General features: G+C 37.7%; 2 protein-coding genes across 7 annotated transcripts; both read left to right on the forward strand.

Moving 5' to 3' along the window:
- The first annotated feature begins 3,218 nt into the window (after positions 1–3,218).
- LOC137943920 (UDP-N-acetylmuramoyl-L-alanyl-D-glutamate--2,6-diaminopimelate ligase MurE homolog, chloroplastic) lies at positions 3,219–8,421 on the forward strand. Its single transcript, XM_068789362.1, has 5 exons — positions 3,219–5,182; positions 5,816–5,932; positions 6,078–6,253; positions 7,201–7,346; positions 7,799–8,421. The coding sequence occupies exons 1-5, from the start codon at positions 3,310–3,312 to the stop codon at positions 7,815–7,817; spliced, it is 2,331 nt and encodes a 776-aa protein (XP_068645463.1). The 5' UTR covers positions 3,219–3,309; the 3' UTR covers positions 7,818–8,421.
- Positions 8,422–9,617: 1,196 nt separating this feature from the next.
- LOC137943948 (uncharacterized) lies at positions 9,618–18,171 on the forward strand. 6 transcript variants are annotated; one of them, XM_068789395.1, is made up of 10 exons: positions 9,618–9,806; positions 13,280–13,735; positions 13,854–13,990; positions 14,576–14,620; positions 14,707–14,760; positions 14,896–15,000; positions 15,107–15,313; positions 15,616–15,701; positions 16,063–16,973; positions 17,541–18,171. In XM_068789395.1, the coding sequence occupies exons 2-10, from the start codon at positions 13,288–13,290 to the stop codon at positions 17,828–17,830; spliced, it is 2,283 nt and encodes a 760-aa protein (XP_068645496.1). In that variant the 5' UTR covers positions 9,618–9,806; positions 13,280–13,287; the 3' UTR covers positions 17,831–18,171. The 6 variants fall into 6 exon arrangements, with proteins under 6 accessions (XP_068645496.1, XP_068645495.1, XP_068645497.1 ...); XM_068789394.1 differs by having other exon boundaries at positions 13,288–13,735; XM_068789396.1 differs by having other exon boundaries at positions 13,295–13,735.
- Positions 18,172–18,237: the final 66 nt, after the last annotated feature.

Raw genomic sequence — 18,237 nt, forward strand, 5'->3', positions numbered from 1 at the left:
GGGGTTAGTCCACAATGAAGTGGAATGAATTCCCCCCGCATTACTAAGTTAGAAGCGGTGAATGAATTTCTTAACCAACTAGGTCGTCATGATGTATAACAAGACTGTGCTCCCAACCATGAAGTCGAGAGTGAATCATTAATTTCTCCTGAAGAATCCTCAAAGTTGCCTTCGTCTGCACCATCAACTGAAAAATCAACCCAGAATGTTCCTCCTCATGTAAATACGAATCTTGTGTTTGATGAATCTATTGAAACATATGTTCCTACAGAAAATATATCTTCTAGATATCCACATAGATTGAATAGGGGAATTCCAAAGAAACAGTATGAACCTGATCTTGAAGCCAAGACAAAATACTCAATCAACAACTATGTGTCCTCTCATAGGTTGACTAAATCGTATACATTTACTGTTGATCAATTATCCAAGGTTTCTATTCCTAGTAATGTGCAGGATGCATTGGCTGATCCGAAATGGAAAAAAGCGATGAACGAAAAGATGGAGGCTCTACAAAAGAATGCCACTTGGGAACTTGTTTAACAGCCTAAAGGAGTGAAGACAATTGGATGTCGATGGGTGTTCATGGTGAAACTCAAATCGGATGGAAGTATTGAAAGATATAAAACTCGACTAGTTGCAAAGGGATATACGCAAAGGTATGAGATAAACTATCAGGATACTTTTGCATCGGTAGCTAAAATCAATACAATTCACATTCTTATATCTATACCAGCAAATCGAGACTGGCCTTTGCAACAATTTTATGTTAAAAATGCATTTCTCAATTAAGACTTAGAAGAAGAAGTCTACATGGAGCTACCACCCAGAGTTAAAAGTAGATCTTTATGTCAAGGTAAAGTCTGCAAATTGAAGAAGTTATTGTACGTGTTGAAACAATCACCTAGACCATGGTTTGGAGGATTCTCGGTTACATTGAAGAAGTTTGGCTATAAGCAAAGTAACTCATATCATAGTTTGTTTATAAAACGCAAAGAAGGAAAAGTAACGACTTTAATTGTGTATGTTGATGATATGGTCTTGACAGGAGATGACCCATGTGAAATGCAAGTTTTACAGGAGTATTTAGCCACTAAATTCGAAATGAAAGATCTCAGACAACTTAAATATTTTTTGGGAATTAAGGTGGGAAGATCGAAACATGGAGTTTTCCTTTCACAGCGAAAATATATGTTGGATCTTCTAGCCGAAACCGGAATGCTTGATTGTAAACCAGTAGAGACACCCATAGAAATGAATCATAAACTCGGAATTCTCCCAAATTAAATCCCAATAGACAAAGGGCGTTATCAGCCATTAGTTGGAAGATTAATCTACCTATCACACACAAGTCCAGACGTAGCATATGCAGTGAGCGTTTTGAGTCAATTCATGCATGCACCAAGTGAAGAACATATGGAAGCAATCTATCGGATCTTGAGATACTTAAAGAGTGCTCTAGGAAAAAGTTTGTTATTCGAAAAAAAATAGTGTCTCTAACATTGAAGGATACACAAATTCTGATTGGGCAGGAGATCAGACAACCAGAAGATCCACATCTGGTTACTTTACTTTTGTGGAAGGTAATCTTGTCACGTGGAAAAACAAAAAACAGAAGGTACTATCAAGATCAAGTGCTGAAGCTGAATTTCGAGGCATGGCTCATGGTGTATGCGAATTGTTATGGATAAGGAATATCATGACGGACTTAGGGATTGAATATGCTGAATCTATGAATCTCCACTGTGATAATAAGGCAACCATCGAAATTACAAAAAATTCGGTTCAACATGATCGCATTAAATATGTTGAAGTTGATCGCCATTTCATCAAGGAAAACCTTGATGCAAAGATTATACAATATCCTTTTATTCCATCCGAGAGTCAGTTGGCTGATATGCTCACAAAAGGAGTATCACGGAAAGTATTTCATGGTATAATTGACAAGCTGGGCATGATCGACATCTATGCACCAACTTGAGGAGGAGTGTTGAAATGAGTTGTAAATTATGTAATTTGGTACTGTAATTATAGGAAACGATTTGTTTCCTTGATTTGTTCCTGATTTTAAGATCTAAATTGGATCTTAATTAGGTTGTAAATATATTATAAAAAGCCTCAATGAGGAGAAGAATAGATATGTGTTATTGCTTTGGTTACTCCATTTGACAATAGATTTAGAAATAAGTAATAAAATAGGTTGACAAGGTTATTTTAACAACAAAAAAGTAGTTTTTTTTTTAAATTGTATTTGAAAGCAATTTTTTTGGCATCAATGAATCTTCCAAACTCTGGATGAAAGTTTCTAGATTAATTCTTTTGGTTCGACTCAATTCAAAGGAAAAGTTATAACCGTAGTCCAATGATTGGACTCGAACCAACTCGGGTTCTTTGAGTCAAATAAGGTGAGTCTAGTCTCTGGGCCCAATTTAGACTAGTTGATTGGGTTGGACTTGATCGATTCACTTAGCTAATTTTTTTTTTAAATATGAAAAGTAATTATATTATAATTTATGATTTAAGCTATGTAAAGATATAAGTTAAGTTATAATTTATTTAATATTTCATATAATATTTGTACATATTAAATACATTATTAATGAACCCAAAGATAAAACTTTGGTAAAATATCGAGTTTCAAACGTTTGTGCTAATATGAAAGTGTATTAAAAAATGTCATGGAAATTTTTTTTCTAGATTTTGTGTTATTTTTTAGAGCAAAAAAAAATTCACTTGATTTTTCTTGATTCCTCTTGCCGACAAGAAATTAAAAAGGATAGAAGAATGAATTTTCTATTTTTTAATAACTAATAAGGAGAAAAATAATTAAAAAAATACTATATTGGTTTTTAATTTCTTAAATTTTACATCAACCTTATTTTTTTTATTAATAAAATATTAATAAAATATTTATTTTTACTCTAAACTCAAACACCATAATTAATTTGCCTGTTGTTTCTTATGACAACACAAATGCAAGAAAATTGATTGAAATAATTTTTTTTCCAATAAAAAATTTCAATGAAAATAGTTGAAGGAAAAATGATTTTTTCCATTTTTTGTTTTCCTTTGACAACACGGATGGTCTATTTGCTATGTCTCTCTACAAGGTTCCGAACCCAAGGTCCGAATACAGCCGACTGGGTCCCATTTGGCAGACCCGATATAATTGCCGCCAATTGCGTTAGCCTTTCCAATCCGAATTCCGGTCTCCGGTTGTCACTGAGGCACCAACGCTGCTACTTCCTCAGTCCCACTATCCGAATCCCTCTGCAAATTCCTCTCTGCTTTGACCTCTCTCTCTCTTCGATGGCATTCCCCTTACTCTATTGCCAGCTCCCAGCTTCCCCATTTCTTCCGGTACCCCTCAAATCCCGAGTCTCCGGGCCCAACTTCATACCTCCACTTCGCCTGCGGCCTCTTTTCGTGCCCACAGCTATCGGTCCCGACGGGAAGTTCTATACCTCACCTGCTGATGACGACCCACCTGAAGCTCCTGAGGATTCTGACCATGGCGTCTCCAAGTTCAACCAAATCAAGCGTCGGGCTGCTCGTGCGCGGAAGCTCCAAGAAGAGCAGTACAAGAAGGATCAGTCTATCTTTCTCTCTGCGATTGCCTCTGAAAAGGACGCCTCCGAGGATCCAAGTTCCGCGGCTGATGAGTCGTCTAGTGGGGATGATCTTTTTGGGGAGATTGATAAAGCCATCTCGCTCAAACGTCTGGAATTTGTCAAGCAGGGTTTGTTGGAGCCGAACCCAAAGAAGGAGCCGGAGCTTCCTGAAGGGATTGAGGAGCTTTCGCCGGAGGAAGTCGTGGACTTGGAGGAGATTGATGAGCTTCAGGGTCTTACTCTGGTGTCGGAGGAAGCGGACGGGGAAGATGCCCGGGTTAAATTTTCTGATGAAGAGGTAGGTGACTCGAGTGCGAATTCTGGCTCGTCGTCTGCATTTGATGTTGATTTTGATCCTTACGGGAAACCGAAGGTGAGGATTGTGGAACCCAAATTTAATATGACTATAGCAGAGCTTTTGGACGAGAGCCGGGTTGTGCCTGTTTCTGTTTATGGTAATATAGATGTTACGATTACTGGAATTCAACATGATTCCAGAGAGGTTACTTCTGGGGATCTCTTTGTGTGTTGCATTGGGTTGAGAACTGATGGGCATATGTATTTGAGTGAAGCTGATAAGCGTGGGGCAGTTGCAGTCGTGGCAAGCAAGGAGATAAATATAGATGAAACCTTAGGATGTAAAGCTTTGGTTATAGTAGAAGACACCAATTCGGTGCTTTCGATTTTAGCTGCTACTTTTTATCAGCACCCATCTAGAAATATGTCTGTAATTGGGGTCACGGGCACAAATGGGAAGACCACTACCTCTTATCTGGTGAGAAGTATGTATGAAGCAATGGCTTTGAGGACTGGAATGTTAAGTACTGTGACTTCGTACATCCACGGTGACAACCAACTAGACACAGCACCGCAGACTGTGTCTGATGCACCACAGACCACTCCTGATGCAGTTATGATCCAAAAATTGTTGGCCAAAATGTTGCATAATGGAACTGAAGCAGTTGTGATGGAGGCAACTTCTCAAGGTCTTGCACTTGGCAGATGTGATGCAATTGATTTTGACATTGCAGTTTTTACAAATTTAACACGCGACCACTTAGATTTTCATAAAACTGTTGAGGACTATAGAGATTCAAAGGCGAAGCTGTTTGCTAGAATGGTGGATCCTGAGAGGCACCGAAAGATTGCAAACCTTGATGATCCGCATGCACCCTTCTTTTTGGCACAGGGTAACCCTGATGTGCCTGTGGTGACATATGCTATTGAGAATAAAAGTGCTGATGTATACCCATTAAAGTTCGAGCTTTCATTGTTTGAGACTCAAGTATTGGTTAAGACTCCGAAAGGGGTATTGGAAATTTCATCAGGGCTGCTTGGGAGGCATAACATTTACAACATTCTTGCTGCAGTGTCTGTTGGAATTGCAGTGGGTGCTCCCTTGGAGGATATTGTTCGAGGGATTGAAGAGGTGGATGGGGTCCCAGGAAGGAGTGAATTGATTGACGAGGAGCAGGCTTTTGCAGTCATTGTGGATTATGCTCATACTCCTGATGCTTTATCTAGGCTTCTAGACACCCTAAGGGAACTGAAACCTCGAAGAATTATAACAGGTATGAATGTATAAAGCTTCTATTTTATCTTCTCTATTACTGTTTTGCTAAATTAGTAGACTGTAGCAGTAAGCGGAAAAAAACAAAGTAATCTTTTCTTGTGAGTTCTTACCTGCATGTTGTGTTTGAGAGAACGAGACAGGCAATGTTATATTCTTGCACTGCAATCCTTGCTGTCCTCCACCACATTATGACTTGACGAGGCCAAATGTGATACTTTTTTTTTTTCTTCACCGTTCGATTAGTGTTCTACAAATGAATTTTACTCAATATTTGACACTGGTAAAAGTTGATTGGAGATTTGATTATTGTATTATCTGACTTGAGTGAAAGAATGAGATAGCCATCCTCTGGTCAAATAGGTTAGTTTTCTGTCACTACTTGTGGCCCATGAGAGTGGTCAATTTGGCGGTGGTGTGTCAACCATGCCTTCACATGTCGTTTGTTCATTTACACCCAAAAAAAAAAGTGATGAAACACTTTATTAAGTAATATTAAATGTTTTATCTTCAAATGCAGTAATTTTCTAACTTAACTCTATGTGGTGATCAATAAAATGATGGACTTTTTATCCCCAAAAAAGAAAAAATATGTTGGATTTTATCTTATCTAACTTTTTTTTCTTGTATGAAGTATTTGGATGTGGTGGTGATCGTGACAGAGGGAAAAGACCCATGATGGCCAAAATTGCAACAGACAAAAGTGATGTGGTGATCTTGACTTCAGACAATCCGAGGACTGAAGACCCATGTATGGTTATTGGCGTAAAATTATTTTAATTTGATTATGTTGCAATAGAAAGAGTCGTGTGAATGTTGTTGTCGAGTTCAATAGGAACTTAGAAGAAAGTGCTGCAACTAACTTTTGGTTTCTCTGACTTCATGAATCACATTAGTGGACATTTTGGATGACATGTTGGCTGGAATTGGATTGACTATGCAAGACTACTTAAAACATGGTGAAAATGATTACTACCCACCCCTTCCAAATGGCCATAGGCTTTTCTTACATGACATCAGGCGAGTAGCTGTCAGGGCTGCTGTTGCTATGGGTGAAGAGGGTGATATTGTTGTAAGTATATGCCAACTCTCTAGTTATCCTTTTCCCATTCTTTTTTCAGAGTTTTGTGCTTACATAAGACGAAGAACCAAATCATTACAGAAAGGAAACTTCGGCCCTTACATGCAATTTCTTTTTTCTTTCCTCTATTAAAGCCACTTAAACTTTTAAATAGTTTGAAGTCAAACCAACATCTTCAATAAAAGCATGGACTCATTTGTTTGGTGATCTAAAAATGGCTAGACCATCTTTTTCCTTGTCGTTTTGAATTGGTGGTTCCATCCTAGTGCGATGTCTACCTAATATGGTGGTTCACATGCTCAATAGTATACAAAAAATAAAAATATGTAGAACACTATTAATCCTGAGTCTGCTTGGTGTTGACTATGAGAAAGCCCACACTTCTATTGTTTAATTGAAGAAATTATGTGATAAAATCATCTACAAGGCTTGTGTTAAACTTAATATTGCTTTAAATTGAAGGTTATCTTTTAAGGAATTTCATTGTAGATGACTAGGTGACAGCTTCAGTGTGTCATAAGAAACTTCTCAAGGGACCTTTTTATAATTCATCTGTCCTTTTCGAGCAGTGCACCATTTCATTTATGAGGTGATTGGACCTCTACCAATTGGCCATTGGTTCATCTTTTATTTTGCTAACCATCTCAATAAATTTTATTCAGTGAATGATGCGTCAGTGTTTATCTAAAGGACATACTTCTGTTACTTGACTCTTTTTTCTATCTAAAGGACATACTTCTGTTACTTGACTCTTTTTTCTTTCTTTCTTTCTTTTGGTAGACTTAAGAAATTGAAAAATATAAATGAGAAAGGATGAGAAATCAGTTAATTAGTCATATATTCCTTTTGTTATTCATGTGTTTGATTGTATACAATGTCTAAATCTGACTATACTATATGTTAACTTGACTTCCATGCTCATCTTCAACATTCTGCAGGTCATAGCAGGTAAAGGACATGAAACATATCAAATAGAAGGTGACAAGAAAGAGTTCTTTGATGATAGGGAGGAGTGCCGAGAAGCACTGCAGTATGTTGATGAGCTTCATCAAGCTGGAATAGACACAAGTGAATTTCCATGGCGGTAAGACAAGTTCATTCTGTCTGTGATCATCTGCTTTTGATCATTAAATTCTGTCTATGGCATGTGTTTGTTGTTGGCTATTCCAGCTTTCAGGTGGAAAGCTAAGTGAACTTGCACTTGTTCTACCTAGGAAGGGCGTACATGTTGAATTTTTTGTTGTTTTTACTCTGGTCAGGGTCCACTGCCTTTACAATGAGAATATTATTGAACTTCTTATGATGCCTCATGTTACTTTTGTGGTCATGGTACAGTCTTGAGTTCCAGTTTCGTTTATGCTTGTTAATTTTCTCTGCCTTTGACAGGTTAAAAACTTGCAGACTTGTAATTCAAACATTTCATCGTCCATTATTCCTATTTACTTTAACATTATGCACTTCTGAGTTTTGACAGATGATCCTAGTGAGTGTTAAGGGATGCTTTTCTCACATAATCTCACTCTATATGAACTGCAGGTTGCCAGAGAGTCATTAATGTTAGTGAGAAAATTGGAGTCCAAATCCATGGACCAACCAGGCATCTGGCTTTTTGCACCATCAGGTCCCAGTAGTGCTATAAGGACTGCTTTTCTGATTTTCTGATCTTCTTCCTTTCATCTGGAAGAATAAATTCCCTGAGAAAGCTTTGGATTATCACTCTCCATTTGGCTCTGTAGAGATCCATCCTAACAGTTTGGTTTAAGGGTTCTTTGGGTGAACTATGATCGGTCAGAACTCCCTAGTCTCACATGTTAACATGTTACAGTCTTCCGGTCATTTTTCAGGATACGGCGATCCAATTTGTGGTATTTTTGCGTCGCATGACGGCTTTTTTTTTGGCCACCATGAATGGGCTGTTACTTTCTGAAAGCAGGGAAGGATATCTGGATGATTCCCAAAACTCAGGTAGCTTTAGAAGATAAAACAGGGGTAGATCCTGTCATGGCTTTTGTTACTTCACCATGTTCAGTGACATGATTATGAGTAAATAATGAAACCTGTTTTTTCATTCCACTGTTTTTTTTTTCATTTATCTATGCATGGATGACTTGAAAGCTTATGGCTGAATGAAGCTGGCTGTTGTTTAGAATTGCATTTTTTGAGAGGCAGGTCTTGAAATTGTTTTATCAAGATTTTATGTGTTTTGTAATCCTATTTCCTATAAATTCATATAATTTTTTTTTTAAAAATTGATATTTAAAGGATAATTTATTTAATTTATCTGTATATTACTATATAATACATTTCTTCCTACCTAAACCTGACTTTTATGTTAATTTTTTTTAATCTTTTGCTATTCAATAGGAGGGACTTGCCCCAAAATATAATTGGCGAGTTTGGCTTCTAAACCTAAATTACATCTTAAAAATGTTAAGTTGTGAAGCCTAATCAATGCATTACGTTGGGTAAGTACATGGATTGATCTTTGCGATAAGGTCGTCGTTGGGGTTGTAAGTGGGGCGGGGAGTCCCCAACATGTTCACGATATATTAGCCCTTGTTCAATAAGAGTAATTTGGGAATTTTACTTTTGTAAAACGATTGCCTTAGTTTTTTTTTTTTATAAAATTGGGGGGGGGGGGGGGAGGGGTTTAAACTATTTCATCTTTATAGTGGATTATTGAGCCAATTTGATTAACACATGAGCTGATTCTTTGAATAAAAAAACCATATTAAGCAGTGCAAAATCCTGCCATTAGAGTTTAGTACCGCATAGACTCCTTGGACAAACATTATATAGTCCTCTCACATGAGCCAAACTACCTCAATGCTAAGGTTTTTCAAGACTTTGGGACCCAACTTAGACACATGAAAATTCGAGTCGGATCAATTAGATCAGGACTTACTAGTTAGGTAATCAGATTTAGGGTGAGTCGGAAGGGATTTGATTGAAACAGAAGAATCTGAGTTTCCCTCCACGACTAGACTCACACAATCCAAAATTTGATCTAAGTAGTCACGAGTTGACTCGGTGAGTTAAGTAACTGTTTGTTTAACTCGAGTTTTTGGGCTACAATTTGAGACACTCATGGGGCATTTTCTATATGGAGTTATTGACTTGCAGTCTGTTTAGGCAGGGAGAAAACCTATCGTAATAAAGATTAAATAAAATAAAAAAATTATTGAACCGGACTAAAACCAATTGAACCGGAACCCATTACCCTTTCGGTTTGATGTCTGACCCGGTCACGACAACATAAACATTCACCCCAGTTAGACGGCAGCGACGTATACGACGTTTCTCTAGAAGCCCCTTGCCCTGTTTTCGGTTTCTTTCTCTTGCCCATATATATTTCCCTCATTCGGCTTCCTGCTTTCCCTGTTAGCCTTGTCTTTTCGACGGACACTCGCCGATCCCTTTCTTACAATCTGATATCGGGCTTTTCTTCTCGAATCGGGGTATCTTACTCTGCCTTTGTCAAATCTCTTCAATCGTTGCGACTTTGTGCGATCTTCTTTCGGGCCGATCTCACTCTCCACAACTGGTAAGTCGAATGCTACTTGACTTAATCATTTTCTAGTTATATTTTTTTTCGTTATCGTGGATCGCTCGTTAGAGAGCGTTAGAACTGCTTTCTGCCATTCGTTTGGGCCTGTTTTGCGCCTTCGGTTGCGGGGGTTTATTGCCGAATCATTTCTCGATCTCATCGCATTTTTGTTAGTATTAATTGTTGTTTGATCCTTTTCCCTTAGTCTGCTCATATGCGTTTAATCTTTATTTGTTCATTTGGTTTTAAAAGTTTGGTTTCTTTGAGGTTACTCTGTAGTTAATATGCTTTTGATTGGGAAAGTTTTTAAGCTAACTTATGTAGGTTTTTCTTGTTCATTTTTTTTAGTTTTGGAGAAGCAGAGATTTTTTATGGATAACCTTTATTAGTCCTGATAGACATTTTGTTTCTGATGAGACCTCGATTGTTTTTTTTCTTCTTTTTAATGCTCTTTACTTCTCCTATTTTTGTGGATCTAGGGTTTGAAGTGCGTTATGATTATTAAATATGTTCTATGGGGTTAGACTTGTTCAGTGTCGTTCAACCTTATTTCCCTTGCTTAGAACGTTTTTGGGTTCGTATCCTGAATTTTGGATAGTTTCAATTTCAGTGATTGGTTTCCGTTTTGCATTGCAGTTCTTAAAACTGACATAACTCAATTCTGGTTCCCGTGAATGAAAAACAGCCGGTCCTTTTTCTTGAAGGGGCTTGCGGAATATTTATGTTGCTAATGGACCACTGAGATGATACATACGAGTTGGATTGTGCACTAGTTATACTGTGTTAGTTCCCGACTGAAGTTTTTTTTTTTTTTTTTTTACTCGGTTGGTACTATAAGTTGTTGACCTAGGTGTTAAAAGCTATTTCCCGTTTGAGTAGGTGTTAAAATCATTGCAAGAAAAAACTCACTACCACCGTCTATGCCATAAATAGTTGATCCAACACCCACCAACTATGTCTGGAGATTAAAAAGAGGCTTAGTATGTGGGATGCCTGCAAATTACTAGATTGTGGTGGAGAGATGGTTGGTATTTGTTTAATAGCTTGCTACAGAGAAGTACCCCTGCAAATAGAATTTTTCTGCAACAGTTTGTTTATGTTCAGTGAATCAATTTCACTTTGCAAGTACTTTTTAGGATATTAAGTTAGTAAGTTCCCTTGGCTGTCTGAGCACAAACATCCTCTCTTTTATCTATTTTTTTTTTTTAAAGTTAAGATCTATTTTTTTACTGCAATATTTTTTCAGGTTGGCCTTTTGTGCTGTTAAGTTCTTTGGCCCTTTCAAGGACAATCAAAAGGTCAAACTTTTCTGTGGCTGCAGAAGTTTTTTAAAAATTAAATTTGAAATTTTACTTTTTATATCAAAGAGTCATTCCCTTGATCAGTACTTATAATCATCTTCTTATTTTTCTTTTAAAAGACTATATTTCTGTCAAAATGTACACCATTAGGAGGTCAAAGAAATTACACTTAGTTCAATATGGTCTGCAAGGAGCTCTTAGACCTGCTTGTTCTTCTAACACATGATTTTATGAACTGCATTATGTGACAAGGAAGGGCAAAACTTTTGAACAATGTTATTTATGAAGATCCACCTTAGTTCATGACTTTTGATAGTTTTATGAACATTTTAGAATGAAACTTTTGCTCAGTGTCCACATGGTGCGTCTCTTAAACTAGTATCTTCTGTTTAAGTCTTAGGCCAGAAGAATACCCAATAAGTAATTTCTCTTTATGTGAAACTTCTTAGAAAAAGGTGGAGTGTACCAAAAGAACTGAATCTAAGTCTCCGAAAATATAGCAGAAAAATATGCTGGTAAGTTATTGAGGCTTGAGAGAGGTTAATGAGGAGTCAGGCAAGAGAATGCAACAAAAAAAAGAAGAGACGAGAAAGAACCCCTGAAAGCGTCAGGCGAGGTTGATCTGACGTCATGCCTTTTGTTGCTTTATTATATATCAACTAATAAAAAATCAAAATTGTGGGCATACATGTATAAGGATTAAAGCATATATGTGAAGTTGGGTCCAAGACCCATCCCAAAATAACTAGCCAACTTAGGAAACCTCTTTCCCAACTAATAAACTCAAGATTTTTGTACTCACTAATCCATGTGGGACTATTCTTTAACACTCCTCCTCACGTGTAGGCCCTCTTTTGTGCTATACAAGTAGATAATTTACGTGTAGGCCCACATATGAGTACCTGCTCTGATACCATGAAAAATATGTGATTCGGAGAGAAAATAGAAGAGGAAAAAGTGTTCTGGAAGAAGGGTAGGTTTGCTGCCTTGGAATCCGAGCCAGAAAGGCCCTTCTTACTTCTTTATAATCAGGGTTTAAGTGAAAATTTACAACATGACAAAAATATCCGTCAGTACTCAAAATTACATATCTCTTAAAATACAAGTCAAAATTGAATGAAAATTTAATTAGAGATAAAATAAGACATTCTCTATCTAATAGCCATACTATAAGAGAAAGGTAATATGCAAAATATAGGAAATGACCAAAATACCCCCGAAGTTGTATTTTAACAATATCTATGTGAATAGTACTTATGTTGGTAAAATATGTCACCAGTTCTAAAATTTTGTTCGGTTTGTTGGTCTCTTCCATATGAAGAAACTCCCAGCAAAGTTCAACCAAAGTAGTCACATATGGTCATGCAATCTTATTTAGGTTCAACTAAGTTTGTGAGTTCAGTTGGAAACAAATAACAAAATTTTCAGTGTACCAGTGGCAGTATTGGCTACTGCATCTGCTGCTATTAGATATGGTGGGTGAATTATTATGGTTTGAACTGGATATATCTAGTAGCATTGGTAGGTAGCTCCTAAGTGGTGATCATCAGTTAGTTAACTAGTGTGTGCTTTTCTTAGAAAATCTTCTGGATTCTTTTCTAAGCTCTCAATCGCTTGGTGAGAAGCTTGTTAGTTACCTTGGTTTTTGAAAACTATTGTTTCATCAATCTCACTTCCATTCTGATTTCTCATGATCTATGGAAACACATATCTTATGCACTGTCTAAAACAGAGAAATATCTATTTATGGCTGCTGGACCAAAAGGCAAAACATGTTCCCAAAATCTTTGATTTGTCCTTCATGTACTTTGAGAGAACATATGAAGTATCGATTTATTAATGTTTATCTTCTAGACTAGTTGGATGTATTTACTATAAATTGCCTTCTGATTGCTATTAGTTACTAAGATTACTATTTTTTATTAGTGACCGTAAATAATACTACTGCACTTATTACTGTTATATTTTTTAATATAAACAGAAAATTCTTTTCCTGTAGCCTGAAATTTTTTCAGTTTAGGACCAAAAAAAGCAACAAATATGGCATCCTAAAATAAATTTACTTTTGGAGTTTGCAAGTGTGTGTGTTTTTATGTTCTGTTTTGTTTTGTATGCTGATATTGTTTGTTGGGTGGCACCCTATGAATCCTTGTTGACTGTTGTTTTTAGTCTTGCAGATGCCAGCTGCAAAAATAAGTTGTAAAGGTCCAGATGCAATGAAGCCTGAGCAGAAGGAAGGACAAGACTCCCTTGACACTTTCATCAGACAAGCAATTGGAAAAGAGCCCTTTCTTTCTTTCTCAAGGACTGGTGAGAGCCCTGTTCAGTGGATTCAGCTACTTCATGCTTTGGATCAGCAGGGAACAAATAAGCTTTCTAAAGGTCCAAAACTCGATGGTTCAATAGAAGCAAAAGAACGGACTCCGTTAGAACATTACAATGGTATGACTTCTTTCTCGCCAGAAATGAATGGATTTAAGGAACCAGTCCCTGCAATAATGAGTGGTGGACTCCCATTAAAGGGTACCAAAAGCCCCTCTGATCACATGCAAAGTCTCAAAATTCCTGAGGCTGTTGTCGCTTTTGCACAGGCTGCTGCCAAGGCGAATGGTGAGCCTGAAAAATGTATGTCAAGTGTCATAAAGCAGGTATTTGAGGTTGTAGGTAGCCCTAGGTTTTGCTTCATGTTAGAAAATTTAAGATGAGCTGATAGTCTTCTCTGCTTTTTGGTTTGTGCTGGCAGATCTATCAGGGTGGCCCTTGTTATCCCCTCCTAAGGTGCAGCTACAAAAGTGTGATAAATGTTCCAGGGAATTTTGTTCACCCATTAACTACCGCCGACATATACGTGTTCATCGGCGATCTTTGAACATTGATAAGGTTCTAACATTCTCTCATTTTTCCTTTGGATTGTGCTTGACAAACATGACTTTTATTATGGACACATTTTTTAAGGTGTTGGCATGACACTTTTTTGAATGACTTGCTATTTTGATCTCCATCTGTGAGGACCATTAGTTTGCAACACTCCAATTAGTCCTGGAGAGTGCTTTGTAAGGGAGTGTTAGAAGAGGGTGATCAGTCAATTATATAACTTCCTGACTCCACGTGTACACTTAATGCATCTTCAGTGTATGCTTGCTGCCAAGGATTCTATGGAGTAGTGGTTCCAGTTCCACTTCATGAATCTATTATTAATAATATTGTTCACCCAGAAGAAATTATTATCATTTTATTATTATTATTCTTATTATTATCATTAATAATAATATTTTTTTTGTGGAGGGGTGGGTGTTGAAACTAAGGAGAGACAATTTCTTATAAATGTACTTCTCTGTTTTTGGTACTTGTCAAAGATGTAGATTCTTATACAAGTGTTTCTGACATGTTTAATTTTAGTTATTTCCTTCTCGATACTTTTTAGTCATTTGTCCCCCTTACCTTTAAATTCTTATTTTTTTGTAGGACTCATGTAAGAATAGGGATTTTTTGGGTGCTTTCTGGGACAAGGTACTAATTTTCCTTTGCTGCTTTTCTGTCTTTGTTAAATTTCTTGACGATCTTTAGTTAAAGTATCTTTAATTTGCTTTTACCAGCTATCTTTGGATGAGGCAAAGGAGCTTGTATCATTCAAGAATGTGACACTTGAGGTGACGATGAATTTTGCCTGCAGTGGCAGTTATTGCTGAACTCATGCTTAATTTTTTAACAAGTCGATGTTATACATGAAACAAGGATTATGTCTTTCCTAATTAAGTTGTTCCTAATAGACAAGGCATTTACAGGAGGTTGCTGGATCATCAATTATCCGGGCACTATCATCATTTGTACGAAAACCAGGGTTTTCTTCTTTGCCACAAACATATGTGAAGGCTGGGGTAGCTCTATTGGTGAGGCTTATGCCATTCTTTTTTTCCCATTTGAGTTCCCAATTTTGAATGTCAAAACTTTTAGACAGTTTTCCTTAGGTCCTGACTCATTTTTATTTATGTGTAGGATGTTATCCAAGCTAAGCCGTCCAGGTTCCCAATATCCTCGCTGGAACTTTTCAGCATACTGGATGATGCCAGTGAGAAGACTTTCATGTGTTCAGGCACAGCACTATCTTTGCAAAAATTCGTTTTTGATGGGGAAGCTGGAAAAATTGCTTTGGAGATGAAAAATTTAATTGCCTCCACCAGTTTTTTGGTTGAACAGAAGCTGGTATGAGTAACATCATTTTAGGAAAAATTATGAATAACTTTTTGGCCACTAGTATTTTGCTTCAAGGGTTGAAAAGTTGGCATGTCGAGCTGTTAGTTTTTTTTTCTTTAAAGGCCAAACAAGAATATTTATTAAAGAGGGAGTTGATCAGTCTTGAGTTTCTTTGAAAATTGTCTTCCTCTTATTGGAAACAGCAAGCCTCCATTTCAAGCATGCTTTCTTTGAGCAAGAATTGAAAGGGGACATGCTAGTATGGTTGCTGTTTTGAATTTATTCAAATTCTCATCCTGGTTATGCTACAGGTTAAAGCATGGGTTGCAGATAAAGATGCAGAAGCTTTAAGGTGCCAGAAATTGCTTGTGGAGGAAGAGGAAGCTGCTCAGAAAAGGTAAAGTTCTGCAGTATCTTGAGAATGCTTGTGCTTATCTTACAAGGGGGGCTTAAGTTTACCAAAGCGTGGTAATGTTCTTGCAGATTTACCTAAACTTGAATGTTTTAGTAATTGGATAGAAGATAATAGGTTATTCTGCTGCACTTCTATTCTGTTAATAGGATTTCTTAACTGCTTGGCTTAGGTCCTATGAAATAAACAGTTGTTTTTGTTCGCCTGCAATCTAATACTTTTTAAGAGTTTCTGTTGTTTTCTTCTGTGTCTAATCTGCACTTAAAATCTTTTCTTGTGCATAACTTGGCTAAAATTTGGAGCCAACAACTTATTCTTTGTTTTAATTTGGTTTTCTTTGATATAGGCAAGCTGAGCTCTTGGAGCGGAAGCGATTGAAGAAACTAAGGCAGAAAGAGCAGAAAGCAAAAGAGCAAATGAATGAGACACAGGCTACAGAAGTTTTCAATGAGGGTTCCCTTGAGTCTGTTGCTGGCACATCTTTCTCTCCTGAATCATCTAGCCCACGTGTCACTTCTGGTTCTGAGTCCAATCCACCTGAAGCTTCATCAAGTCAGATGGAAACGTTTGTTGACCCTATGAAATCAGATGTGGGACTGAACACTGGTCCCTTTGCAGGATCTGTTGATACCAACTTAGATGTTCTTTGTGGAAACACTGGACCTCCTCTGGGTGCACCAGACCAGACTCAAGTAATTGGCAAAAGACACTTAGGTGTTGCTAGACGAGCTTTGAAACCCTTGAGAAATGCATCAACTGGGTACCATTCAGGCCAGAGCCTGGTTCCCAGACCTTCAATGTCACAGAAGAGGCCTGCCTCTTCATCGAATAGCCACAAGGTGTGGACTCGAAAGACCAAAATGGAAACAGAAGGGGAAAATTCAAGCCACAGCCTACAACATACTGTTAGAGAGCAGCTGGATCAAAACGATAAATGCGAGGTGTTAATCGGTTCTATCTCTGTTGCAATTAAGGATGGGAATGCCACTGAGGATCATCCTCAAAGGCACAACAATAGCCAAGAAAAACATGCCAAACTGGATGGTGTCCCAAATATTGGAGGCCGATCGGTTGGAAAGTTTTGGAGACCAGTTGGGCGGCAGGAAGTTGGAGTTTCTAACCCTGCCTCAAGTAATAAAAGAGAAATTGAAGGTGGCGTTGTGTTAGCAAAGATTTCAGCTATGGTAACAGATGTTGTAGGTCATATGGGTCCAAGGTTGTTCTCCTACCGTGCAGCAGAGGCTTTTCTAGCTCAGCGTAAGAATCCCCTTACCTAGTTATGGTACCTTCTGCATTTAATGTCATAGACTCATTAACCAATCATCTTTTGGTTCAGAAAGAACAGTTTCATGCTCATGTGTGCTAGTCAAATTGTGCATTTGCTAGGGCTTACACTTGATATGTGATGTATTAGTCTGTTGTTTTAACATTTTTCTGTAGACCGTAGTTGCATTACTATAAATGTTCTCATTTAATTTTTGTGTGTCTTAAAAATCTTTTTTAGGTTTGTTTTGTTTTGTTAAGGGATATCTATCAGACTAAATTTGCTATTCAAAAGAAAAGAGGGCTGATCCAATAGGAAAGGCCATTTGTTGCGAAACATGCAAAACACTATCTCAGCTGTCCGATCATGATCAACAGTTATTTCAACCGTCTGATCATGATCAACGGTTATCTCAGCCGTTTGATCATGATCAACTGCTATTTCAGCCGTCCGATCATGATCGGACAACTGAGATGGCCGTTTCGTATGTTTTGCACCAAATGACTTTTCGTACTGGATAAGCCGTGCAAAAGAAAAATCTTAACATATGTTTGCTACAGGATGGAAGGAAGCTATTGCAGCAGACCACGTGAAACTAGTCCTTCCTCCAGAAACAGAATGGTCAGATAGTCAAGATAGAGCATCCACTACGGGAGATGTGCAACAGCCAACCAGTCCTGTTGTTGGACAAGATAATCCCAGTGCTGCCCATCAGCTGAGCACCGTGAGGCCAATTGAAACAGCAGGTGGTGCGGGAGGGTCTAATAAGCCCAAGTTCAGAGCGAAGGGTGAAAAAGGGTGCAGGCTAAAATACATACCTAAGCAGAGAAACAATGTGTATGAGAGTTAAAAAAGTTTCGAGGTAGGTCTTTTCTTTTTGTTATACAAAATGTGCAGCGCAGTTCGGATGGCCATATGTTCTTCTTAGCAGAGGTTCCAGTTTTATCAGAGGTCTTCTGTGCTTAACAGAGAAGGGAAGAGTGAGAGAGAGTGAGCAAAGTTGTAATCAGGTTGAAGAAGCCACAGCCATAGGCAGCTTTGAATATTTTGAGTTTCTGACTGGCTGATATTTGTCAGTCCGTCTATTGGTATTTTTTTTTTTCTCTGTAATAACCTGGTTGTTAGTTGTATCGCGAGCTGCGTTTTTTTCCCTTTGGCAGGCAAATCTCCAGGAACTATTTAAGCCTTCAATCCTTTTTCTGGTCACGACGGACTGAACTGGTTTTATGTTCTGTTATACATCTTATTGCACTTGTT

Source organism: Aristolochia californica, unplaced genomic scaffold (genome assembly GCF_029961685.1).
Source record: "Aristolochia californica isolate CCGP_79_NKW_82.1479 unplaced genomic scaffold, dmAriCali1.0.hap1 SCAF_11, whole genome shotgun sequence".
NCBI lineage: Eukaryota > Viridiplantae > Streptophyta > Magnoliopsida > Piperales > Aristolochiaceae > Aristolochia > Aristolochia californica.

Coding starts and splice junctions, on each gene's coding strand:
- LOC137943920 (XM_068789362.1), top strand. CDS start 3,310: ATGGCATTCCCCTTACTCTATTGCCAGCTCCCAGCTTCCCCATTTCTT. Junction 5,183..5,815: donor ACCTCGAAGAATTATAACAG/GTATGAATGTAT, acceptor TCTTGTATGAAG/TATTTGGATGTGGTGGTGAT. Junction 6,254..7,200: donor GTGAAGAGGGTGATATTGTT/GTAAGTATATGC, acceptor AACATTCTGCAG/GTCATAGCAGGTAAAGGACA.
- LOC137943948 (XM_068789395.1), top strand. CDS start 13,288: ATGCCAGCTGCAAAAATAAGTTGTAAAGGTCCAGATGCAATGAAGCCT. Junction 13,736..13,853: donor GAATGGTGAGCCTGAAAAAT/GTATGTCAAGTG, acceptor TTGTGCTGGCAG/ATCTATCAGGGTGGCCCTTG. Junction 13,991..14,575: donor GATCTTTGAACATTGATAAG/GTTCTAACATTC, acceptor ATTTTTTTGTAG/GACTCATGTAAGAATAGGGA.